Source organism: Falco biarmicus, chromosome 3 (genome assembly GCF_023638135.1).
Source record: "Falco biarmicus isolate bFalBia1 chromosome 3, bFalBia1.pri, whole genome shotgun sequence".
Lineage (NCBI taxonomy): Eukaryota > Metazoa > Chordata > Aves > Falconiformes > Falconidae > Falco > Falco biarmicus.
In genome coordinates, this window is record NC_079290.1 from 97283784 (window position 1) to 97295623 (window position 11840).

Sequence of the window (11840 nt, forward strand, 5' to 3'; positions counted from 1 at the left end):
GTCTTTTCATGAAGCTATCCAAGAAGTGAGCTAAACTTCATAATATAATAAAGTAAACTTGATGGAAAAATGATAATGTGTATGTGCTCAAACCTAGTGACTGGCTAGTTACAAATTTACCTCTTCCTGGCTCTTCTCATTTGGTTTGTTGCTTTCAATTAGTGTGTAACAACTAGGATTAGGTACCACTTTCCCAGGTGAGCAAGGTAGTAACAAGACCCAGCTGTGCCTTGTGATAAATGATTTACTTATGCCCAAAAAGAAGACAGCTGCAGGGAGTTGTTCATTTTTGTAAGACAGCCTAGATCCGTATTGTTTTATTGATGCAGCTGTGAGTTATCAGACTTGATGAAAGTCCTGGAGTAATTGTGGCTTCTGCTGCAGTTGTTTCCTTTGGTGGTACCCTTGGCTCATGTCTGGAGGTGAGGGCTGAGGGGTGTATGTACCCTCTTGACTTTCAGAACTTGGGTGGTCTTGTTCAGTCTGTTTCCCTGTAGTCTGGTGGACAGTTGCTAGAAAAAAATGTGATGTGTTGTGGCATTTTGTTCAGTTCCTCTTCCCTAACCTGGAACAAAACAACAATACCAGCAGTGCTTTATGATAAGGGATGGAAGCACATATGTGTCAAACAACTGCAGCAGCTCGTTCTATCTTTCTACCCAAATGTGATCAGAATGTTACTCCGGCTAGCACTGAACTTAGTCAGTTTATTCTGGTGTCCATGGAAGATGCATTTTTCACTATAGGAAAAGACTGCTCCAGAAGTTTCTTCTCCTATGCATTTTTTTAGAGTAATCTTCCAGGCTTTCGGCAAAAATAAACCTGGACTTCCAATGTCTATGAGATGAATATAGGGCCTGTTGTGCTGCCGTTAATCAGGTTTTGGTAGTAGAGTATATAAACTATCTGTATTAGCTTGATTTATAAAAAGTAGAGGGATTTAGTTTAGGTGATCAAGCAAACACTGGAAAAATACACAGCAGAATTAGATGACCTGTTTTTTTCACTTCAGCAGAAATCTTCATGTCCTTCACTGTAAAATCACCCACTTCCTTGTTTCCAAACTGAATTTCTTCCAGCCTACCTGGGGATTTCTTCAGTGTCTTTTCCAGGGCATCTCCCTGTAGAGATATTAGAAGCTTTCAGCAGGGTGTATTTTGACGTTGGGGTGACACTTTGCTGCTTGCCTTCTGCCTTTTTTTTTTTTCCCCATGCGTAGAGGTGATGGACCCTGATACCAATGAAAGCCTAGAAATAATGATGTGCTAATAACCTCACTGCTCACTCGTGAGTGTTGTCTGCAGTGAGAATTCCCCTTTTCTGCTGAGCGATGTGTCTGTGAAGCTTGCAATGTTGCTGTACACCCAGCAGATGTGGGGATTTTGTAATGAGGCCTGAAGTATTTAGGCAAGTTACTTTATTACTGCTCAAGAGACTTAAGAATAGTTTTGTTAGAGCTTTGTAATTGTGATACTGCTGGCCTCTGCTGCATACAAATGAGCAGCCCAATCTTAGATCTCTGCTGCTGAGGGTAGCACTTCTGGGAAGATGCAGTGGTTATTTGATCAGTCAGGAGGCTGGATTCTACCGTCTTCTGTATGATGAGCAGTTTTAGCCATGTTAAACCCACACCAAGGACCTAGGGTTGAAATAATCGCTATCCTGCTACAAGTTTCCTGAGTTATCTGCTCCCCAGACTTCTATTGCCATAAATAACTCTAGAAGCCGGGCCTTGCTGCCAGAAGTGTTAAGTGCTGCAAATAGTATAGAAGATGACTCATGTAGTGAGATGAAGGTGGAGCATGAATCAGTAGGAAGAAAACTGATATACAAAGGAGACAGTTTGAACGCAGATGACACAAAAAAATCTGAACAAAGCAATGTTCAATCATCATAAAAATGAAACAAAAGACTTTTGAAAAAGAGAAAGAAACTCTTCTTTCTAATGACAAAGGCTATCGTAGCAATAGCCTGAAGTGGGAAGGTATTGCATGCTGAGCATGTCATTCCTTACCCAAGATACACTGCAGACTGCATAAGAAGAGATGAATGGAAAATTCTTCCCAATATGTCCAAACTAAACAGATTATTCACCAAGCATGTTGCTTTCCAGATTGTTCTGTGTCTATATAAGCTGAGGAAAGAACTTTTTGCTAAACAGTTTTGGGTGATCAGGAGTCCTTATAGCTTCAATGAACCCACATTGAAAGCTAACAGCAATAGAAATGCTAAAATAATAACTGGTGTGCATCCCTTGTGAATGATAACTCATGATAAATGGATAAAATTTCTGTAGATCGTTCCACTTGAAACTACAGCTTTTGGTCTTTTTGCTTACCCCTCTAGCTCTCACACATAGGAGTGCCTTTAAAGGTAGCCTTGAAAGAAAGTCAACCTGATAGATGATATCCTACAGTTGCTGGTGCATTAATAAGCTAAAGTGTCCCATGCTGCCTATAATTCAACTCCTACTACTTCTTGGGAGTAAGGGTGTTTATTAAGAGCTTAATGTAACTCTTCAGGGGTGAGGATTAAACATTTTCATGTTTGACATCAGCTATGATTCTTTGAACATTGGGAAGAGACTCTTCACTGAGAGAGGGTGGTTGATTGCTGGACCAGGCTCCCCAGGGCAGTGGTCACAGCACCAAGCCTGCCAGCATCTGAGCAATGCCCTTAGCTGTATGGTTTAGTTTTAGGTAGTCCTGTGAGGAGCAGGGAGTTGGACTCTATGATCCTTATGGGTCCCTTCCAACTGGAGATATTCTATATTATCTTTTTGAAGCACTGGAGCGAAAACCAGCATTTATTTTTTTTTTTTTCCTTCCCCTCAATGCTGAAGTGTAATTGTGCAAAGAAGCCTGGATACTTGTACCTTAGGTGGAAGCTCTGGCTCTGCTGGCATTTTTAGTAAGAGCCAATGTTAAAGCAGTAGAGGCTGGTTTATCCTGTGGCGTATATGGCTCTTCCTTGTTACGCTAGACCTGTGAAATGCTGCTCTCAAAAGTACCGCTCCTTTAGGGAATGAATACTTAGAAACAGGTATAAAAAAAGCATTTTAACCTGTACTGCTTGGAGTCCCTTTGTTTGGGGTAAAGTGAGGGGTGGTCAGAAGACTGAAGGCTTTTAGCACAGCTGTTCCAGTGTCACCAACGCAGGATATCCAGAGAAGACAGGTAATACTGCCAAGGCTTGAGGGATGCAGATACTTAAGTGGAGCAGAACTATGCATGGGAAGGGAAAGCTCTTGCAAAGGTGTCTCATCTCCAGTATTATTAGAAAAATACTCTCAAACCTGGTTGTACTCGTCTTTCACAGTGTTGTGAGGTCTGTGAGCTCAGTTCTTCATTGAAGCTACTGCTGGACTGAAATTTGACATAAAGCTAGTCATGCTTATTCCTGGTCAAATCCAAAATCTCAGACGTGAATTTACCTATGTATTAATACTCAAAATCCAGAGCTGCATGTTGTAACTTGGAATATTTCTGGGCAAGAAACCTTTTCTTCTGCGTCTGTTTTTAGTGCATCTGGTCCCTCTATTCATAGGCAATCTGCTGCATTTGAGTTCTAATGGAGTAAATTATTCTTACAAGAGATAACACAGGCCAAACTTTCTGTTGCTTCTAAAGGACAACTAATAGTTAACAGCTACTGTCAGATTTGTTTACATTTGTAGGTCACCCAGCAGTGGGCCCAGCTCAAATGTAAAATATCATTTGGAAAAGTTGGCTTTCAGTAAGAAGTATGAGGTTCATTTCTAAAAGCTGTACTGATTCTAAGACAAAAAAAAAAAAGTGCCTTCTTCATGTTGGGAGGATAGAAATTCTCTAAGGAGAAATAGCACAGACTGAGTTTCTGTCAATAAAAGAGTATGTGTAATTTAATACCAGACAGCTTTTTAATACAGGAGGAAAAAAATACCAAAAAAACCAGCAGACGCTTGCATATCTTATGAAGGGAAAAAATATAAAAACCTGCCTGCAGTATGTTACCTAAATTTAACCACAGAGGGGATAATCCTCTCGGATACTCAAAAATTTGTCTGAGGGAAGAAAGTAAAGTCTATGGAGAAGCTGTACTTGGAGACCCTCTAGCCCCGTTTTCCAAAGTGCTGGCAATAGGAAATGTGTTAGGCAGCACCAGTGGCCAGATTGTAAGGTGGCAGTTGCTCCTTTAGTCCTCCTTATGAAAGTTTCTGTTTGATCCTCAATAACATAAGAGTCTGAGGTTAGAGGCTTGCCTCAAATGACAAAGTTACTCAGAATCATCCTTGGTTTGAGCTTGAGTTGTTCCCATGTTCAAGCAGTGGTGAGATCATGCTTTGGACAGCATGTATCCATAGATGTGTTAAACTTCTTACAGACTCCCTGCAGACCTTCTCCCTCCTGACATCTATACTTGAAACCCTATCTGGAGGAGGCACCTGGTCTTTAACGTAATGCTTGAGTTCAGAAGCCAAAATAAACCCCAGGTTATCATTCAGAATGAAAAGAAAATGGATGCTAGCTTCTTAGTAGTCAAATACCAGTTCCGTAACTTTTTTTAAATCCATGTTTTTTTAATGGCTTCTTAATCTGAGATCAAATGTGAATTGTAGATTTCTCAGAAGTGTGAATATTTAGGATTTCTGAGGACTTAAGTGTAATTGTAAGCCCTCCAGTAGTATTTCTTCTCCATTTGTGGACTTGAGAAACAAGTTTGTGGCATGTAACTTCCAGTGAGTTTTCCAAAGGGCAAGTTCTTAGCACTGTTGTTATCTCCTTTGTCCCTATTTCAAACAAGCCCAGAAGATGCAAAAAACTGGAAACTGCTGCCAGCTTCTGTTGTATTAACATCCCTAGAATGCAGTTCTCTGTCAAACAAACTTGCTTCTAAAGTCTTAAAGGAGGTATGTTTGGATGCTTTGTGTGTGCAGAAACTGAATCTCGGGGTGCTGAAAGCAGGGTCAGAGCTGTAGCAGTGGTCCTGTCCCATATAATGACACTTACCTTGTTTTCATACACTTCTGCTGTCTTGGCAGTGGTACTTTGGCTCTTGATTATTCCCTGCATCCTCAGCTCCTCTAGAATGTCTGATGATTTTTGCCTCCTTGTATCCCGTAAGGACCATGATTTACTGATGAACTCACTGGTGAGCAGTGCATCTTCAAAAGATGAAAACATTAAAGCTTAATACTTGTAGAGCACTTGTCATTCAAACAAAGCTTTATGATGCATTTCCAATGCCAGAGATTTTATTTAAGAGGTTACATACTGAGAACATCCAGTGGAGGAGGCCTGCTCCAGGCTCTCTTCACTGCTTAAACTTTGCAGTAAGCTTTTTAGTGGCTTGAAAAACAGTGCAGGCACCTGGTTCAGTTTCTGACTGCAGTCAGTTACCCCCAGAGTGGCACATTCAGGAAAGTGTGGAAGCATGTGTTGAAGACCCGTGAATTCAATTTTTGAGTGTGTTCCCTAATGTCCACAGGGAGCTCTTTGCAGTTCAAGTTCTCAAGGGTTCTGTGATCTGGTCAGAGAAAGCCAGGCTGGGACAAGATAGTACAAGGCTACTAACAGGTAGTCTTGTAAACATCACTCTGTTCTGTTAAATGAACCCAAACTTTCATATGCTGTTGTGGTCTATGATATGTAGCAATGCTGTTGCAACATTTGAGCCTGATCATAAGCATTCCAACACTTAATTATATATTTATAAACAGCAATTAAGAATAAAACCCAAATTATTTTGATAACCCTTCTGAGTGGCTGTCTAGTTTCCGCATATTAGACATGAATAAACAACAAATGACTTGATTGCCAAGACCCATCAGGTTTTTCAACCCTCAGTTGACAGTTCTACCATCTGCCCAACCTCTATTGGCAGAAGTTAGAGCTTTTGTACAAAGACTGCTTGGACCAAATAAAAATCGGTTATTTGACATCCGCCAGTCCCTATAAGCAGTGTGAGTATGACAACGTTGGCTTATGTTTTTAGTTGTAAAACAAAAATAAAGAGTATCTACCACCTTGTAGAAGCTGATTCCATACCTTGCCTAAAATAACTGAACCAGTTACCCAAAAAGTACAAGGGTTCAGCTGTCAGTCAGAACACGTAAATGTCAGAAGCCAGTATACAGCAAAACATATCCTTGCGAAAAATAAAAGCATGATGAGTGGGCAACATTGACAAGTGATGTGAATTTTTATTGGTTTTACTCATCCATTCAGGAGGAAAATGTAGTTGAAGTATCTTGGTATGGTATGGGGGTTTTTTGTGTGTCTCCAAACAGATGATTGAAGCATAATTTCAAAACCTTTCTGTTTAGAAATTTCCTGTGAAGTTATCTTTCAGCGAGTGGGAGGAAAAGGAGTTTGAAATTAATGAAACGCCATTTCAGAGCAAGCAAATAATTTTGTTCAATATGAAATGAAATCCTTTCATCACGTCCTTCTGTGGCATTGGGAGTTAAGTCCTCTTTAATGAATAGCAAACACCAGTAATTATTCCTTTTGTGTTCAATTTGAAATGTTTTATTACAACCCTTGTTTATTACAAAGAGTAAACAACGACTGTAGATTTTCCATTTAGTGTGTTTGTGAAATGTAAGCTGTTCATAGCACTTTAAAAATACAAGAGTTAAACTACAAAATTAGGAGGTTTAAATGCACCAGAGATGGTGCTGCTTTTCCATTAGCAACTCTTGCTACAATGGTACCCTAAGATTACAGAAAAGTTTGGATTTAAGTGTTCACTTGTACCTAAAAAATACATTTCTTAGCAGACCTTTGCTTATTGTCATGATGACTTCTGGAATCTTTAGTTTTCTCTATATGATAACTGGCCCTGCCACTTTGGATTGCAGACTTAAGGAATAACATGGTGTTTACTTACTGTCTCTACCTGATGGTAGTCAGGGGCATTGCATCGACCATTCTGTTGTAAAAAATGACTAAGAGCAGACTGACAGCTCTCGTGTGGGCAATGCATCCTCCCAGTGTGCTGTAACCCCAGTCAGAGAGGGCTACCCCTGGGGACAAGGCTGAGTTTGTTCTCTTGGTGTGTTCCAGGTGTCTGCCAAGACAAGTACCTACCTACCCTGCTGCCTGTTCTGGTAGTGAGGCTTGAGTCATGCTGCAGAAGATAACCACCAGCTAGGAAGTGCTTTCTGCTACTATAGTATGGTTTTAAATCAATGCTGACAGCTCAATACTTGTGTTGCAGCATGAGCGCTTCTGGGTGTAGAAGCTGACTGTAGCAATAGACTGCCAAGAATAATTCCTCCTAGACCTCCATTTGTGGAGCTGGTATGAACTTCGGTTGCTGTTTACCTGTGTGTTGTGCATTGCTGTTTTTCTGAGGTGTAAATCTTTCTGGTAGGTCGTTGGGGGAGTCTCCCTCACTGGTCTCGCATCCAAGTTTGGCTCTGTCCTTTGAGGTGCCCATTGGCCAAGCTGCCCCATCCTGTGAGGGGGCAGCTTCTGTTCCAGCAGTGCTGTCATTTTTAGTCTACAAGAAAATGAAGAAACAAATGAGAAAAGCTCCTTGGCTTTCTAAAGATTTAAGGTGGTATCTAGAGTAGTACCACAGAACTGGCAGGTTCAGAGTGCAGTGGAAGACAAAGACGTTCCTGGTACTTCTCCATGTTCTGTCACAGGTGGATGTTGATGGTGAGGAGAGGAAAGCAATAACTTCAAGCCTAAACATGTCCATATTATGGTATTGTTTCAGAACTTCAAGTGCCTTCTGTATGTGGATCGTTAGTAAGAAATTTAAACCTGAGTTTTAAATTTAGCACTCAGTAAGGTGTTAACCTATGCACCTTCTAAACAATAGCTTTGAGCCTCCAAAGTATGCAGGATGAGACCCTAGATGTCTCTTTGTCTCTTCCCTGTATGTTGGGCTTGAGCCAACTCAATTCTGCAAACACGCAAGTGGCAGTGCACAGGTATATAGGCAAATATTACAGGGTACAAGCCCCCTGCCTCGTAACTCTTTGTGACAAAACCCACCTTGCTGCAGTGTTGTAACTCATTACTGGTGTGGGATGTAGGTGCCTTTAATTGTATCTTTCAGTGAGGCAAGTTGGGTCAGATGGTGGTAAAGCAACTTTTCAGGTGCTGTTTCATCAGCTCATGCACGTGGCCAGATAACCTGCTCTCCCTGTGACAGACGGGTTGTGTTAAGCTGAGTGAGTAGCCCCTCTCTTAAAAAGCTCCCTGACACAGTCAGAGCTCCTGCTAATATCAGCAAAATCATTTCCCTGTGTATGCATATGTCCTTGTACACCTGCACGTCAAGACGTCAAATGTATTTTACAGAGCCCGTTGGAAGAAGGCCCTACCTGGCTTTTGGCTTCCTGGTTCTTCTGTAGCTCTTCAGAAGACAGCTGGGTGACAGCGACCCGGTTAGAAATATTGCAGCCCATGGTGAAACTGTGACCATCTGCTGGCTGCAAGTCCAGGGAGCAGGAATGTCCCAGCCTCTTCCGTGGGAGCTCGGTTGTTCGCTATCACCATGGAGTCTAACTGTTGCCAGGGCCTGTTGCTACAATAAATAACACCACAGAAGGCTTTCTTCTTACATCCTGGCATACAGGCATCGCTGTCTTTGTCCAGGCACCCTCCTCTGAAGTTGAGAGGGAGTGTTTCTTCTTGCACAGCTGGGGTGTTGGTCTGAGAGCAGCAAATCCCTACCGGTCATTCAGGGTGCTGGTGGACCTCCTGTGGGAACTCAAGTGAAGGCGCTTCAGTACCTCCAGTCTTCCCCCTCCTCCCTTTTTTAAGTGAACAAGATAGTTTCATGTAAAATACACACACATTTCACTCTCTGGTTGGATTTCTTAAGTATTCTTCAAAAACATTGGAAAAGACCAGCCCTGAATCTGGGATTCCGAGCAGCAAGGCAAGCTTTTAAATGGGAAGAAATATCATCAGTTGGCAGGGACAGGCTGTGACTAGGGAAAACGTTTTAAATGTCCTTTGAGATCATTGTACAATTCCTTGATTACTGTTTTGAATCTGTTTATATCCTTAGGAGTAGATGTCTGTAGGAGATTTTTTTCTTTTTTTTTTTTTTTAAAAAAAAGAAAAAAACAGCCATGGTTTATACTTCCAAGAGGTTATTATAGAAGATAGCAGAGAAATGTTAAGGCAGTGCTGTCAGTTGAAGATCCTGTTTTGGGTCATTTGTGCTGAGATAACTAGTGCTGCTAGAAGAAATACATTGTTTTTTCACAACTATTCACATGAAACAGACTCTTTGTATGAAGTCAAAAGATTCAAAACCACCCTGTAATTATTAAAATCTATGAGGAATTGTTTTGTTGGTGGATTGTTGGTTTTTCTAAACTTCCTGAGACCCTGTTAACAAGTGAATATCATCTGGTGACCTTATCCCGATTTGTAGTGGGAAACTTTCTGTAAAACCTGACAAATTTCATTTCCATATATGTGAAAGGGCGATGTGTGCATGACTAATGGGTCTTTCAAGTAGTAAAGCTAGTGGACTTTCAGCATCAAATGAATACTAACATTGAGACAGTGACCCCAGCCTACGAGATCACTGCATGGATGGCTGCAGGCAGCCCTACGTGTTCCTCCTGTCTCCAGTCCAACCCCTCAGCTGGTATGGTTGGAAAGCTCAGTAAGCTCAGTTGCATGGCAGTGAGCCTAAAGTGATCTTCCCTGCCCCAGTGCACCTTACTTCACTGTGTAAAGCACTGCACCAAGGTTATGTATGGCTTCCAGGTTGCAGCTAGCATCTCTACCCAGCTCGGAGTGCGTGCATGTGGCTGCACCTACCTGTGCTGGCATCCTAAGCTGCAAGGAACTCTCCAATGTGCATTTACTGTCTCCTGAGAAAGAAGTGTCCTCCATGAATTTTTGTTCTTTTTTCATCCTTAATCAACAGGGACCTGATTCTTGTGTCCAGTTTGAATTCACACAGAATGCAAGTCAAATGACCTTTTGGGGTGTGTGGGTTTGTTGTTGCTGTTCTATATATTTCTTGGTCTCTTTAGCAGATGTTTGCAGGTTGTATGTGATAATGCTGAAATGCGATTGCTGCTTGATATATGGCAGAACATAACGTACAGGCTGAGCTTCTTGCATGCATTTCTGATTAAAAACTTGCTGTGATGGTGCAGTCCCGAAACTAGTTTATAAGCAAATAGGTGAAATTTTAATCCTTGCAGAAAGGTGATTTTTATTTGTTCCTTCAAACACAGATAAGGTGATAAAATGGAAACTGTGTCAGTTTTCGAAGTAAGAAAATTGATTAAACGTAAAATCATAGGCTGTAGCAAAATCAAACAGGTAAGCTTTATGATTTATGCTTTACAAATTGATTATTGGCACATAAAAAGACAAATGATAGTTTGAAGATATAAGAGTACATGGGATGTAACAAGCACCATGAAATTGGCCCTCATTCATATTTATGAAAAGAACCTTCTTGGAACTCAACAGGATTTGTACACTTAGCCTGATCTTTTAATATCTTGTGCACATGATTAAATTGATGTGGTGAGCAGTATGTTTTTGAACAATCGGAGATGGAGCCTTTCAAGAGCAGACTGCTCTCATGCTGATTGACAATAGAAAATTCCTATTTTAGCAGCTTTTCGTCAATCTGTAAAATTAAAAATGAGCAAGTTTCAGTGCAGTCAAGGCACCAGGATGTGTGGTGTTTGTTGAAAAAATAGAGGTTAATTCTTCATAAATACAAATATAGGATATTCCCCTTTTAAGAAAACCAATGGAACAGAGCCTATGTGAAGCACATCATTGAAACTGGAGAAAAAGAGGAGCTGTGGGAAGGGGAAGAAGGTGCAGGTCTCTTTATGCTTTGTCTTGTGAGAATGAAAACAAAAGCCAGTCGCAGGGATGTGCATGCTGGGGAAAAATCACTACAAAATCAGAAACAGCTGTTTCTGTAATTGTTGGTGTTATGTGGAGGAAATTGAAATGTATGTGTATATTTTTAAAATAAGGAGAGTTGTTCTCAAAACTCCCAAATTCAAAGCTGTTTCGTAGCTTGGAGGATGATTAGAAAAATTGGATGGGAGACATCTCTGTGTCTACAACCTTAGCTGTCTCTGCAGTAGCTCATTAATCTAGGAGCATAAATCAGAGAGGTGAGAAAAGGACTAGCCATGGAATGGCATTCCTGATACACAGCAACATGGACACATTTGCTGGTCTCAGGAACTGAAAGATTCCCACGTGGTGTCACCAGCCTGACATGTACGTAGATAAAAAGCACTCTCCTAAGGCTTGGAGGCTGGCTGAAGTTATTAACAAAACAAAGCTTGGCTGATTTGAAGGAGAGAGGCAAATTTCTGGCATTTTTAGTCTGACAACATTCCTACTAACTTCAAACAATAGAAAGTGACAGGGTGGATTTTTCAGGGACTCTGAGCAGCAATACTTCCCTTCGAAAATAGGACTGAATGGTTGGGCAGCTACAGATGAAGTGCCCTGACTATTAGTGAGCACAAGTAGCCTTTTGGAGGAGAGTGTGAGACCCAAATGAGTCTGGAAGACTGCAGCCCATACTGTGCCGTGCCTGAAGAGGGAAAAGGGTGCCCGTTTTCCCTGTGCTCGGGTGACTGTCCCCTGGGATGCTGCCGCAGTCCAGAGGAGGCGGGTGTCTGCAAGAGACATGGGGGATGGAGTGGAGGGGGAAAATCCACCCCAGGAGATGGGGGCTGCAGCTGCAGTTGACTCTGGAGGCTGGCGGGGTCAGAAGATGAAGAATGAGCTGGGTTGTGGAGTGGGCAGAGGGAGGGGGTAGGCAGAGAGATGAGGAGGTGTGCTTGGCTGCATAAGGTGACTGGAAAACAGAGATGTTGGACATGGACC

At 41.6% G+C, this 11840-nt stretch overlaps 1 protein-coding gene across 1 annotated transcript; it reads right to left on the reverse strand.

Annotated features, from left to right (window-relative positions):
- Nucleotides 1-339: 339 nt before the first annotated feature.
- Nucleotides 340-8404, reverse strand: STMND1 (stathmin domain containing 1). Its single transcript, XM_056331510.1, is given in 6 exon segments — nt 340-513; nt 515-568; nt 999-1121; nt 4989-5143; nt 7308-7485; nt 8321-8404. Coding segments are annotated over 6 exon segments (768 nt in total).
- Nucleotides 8405-11840: the final 3436 nt, after the last annotated feature.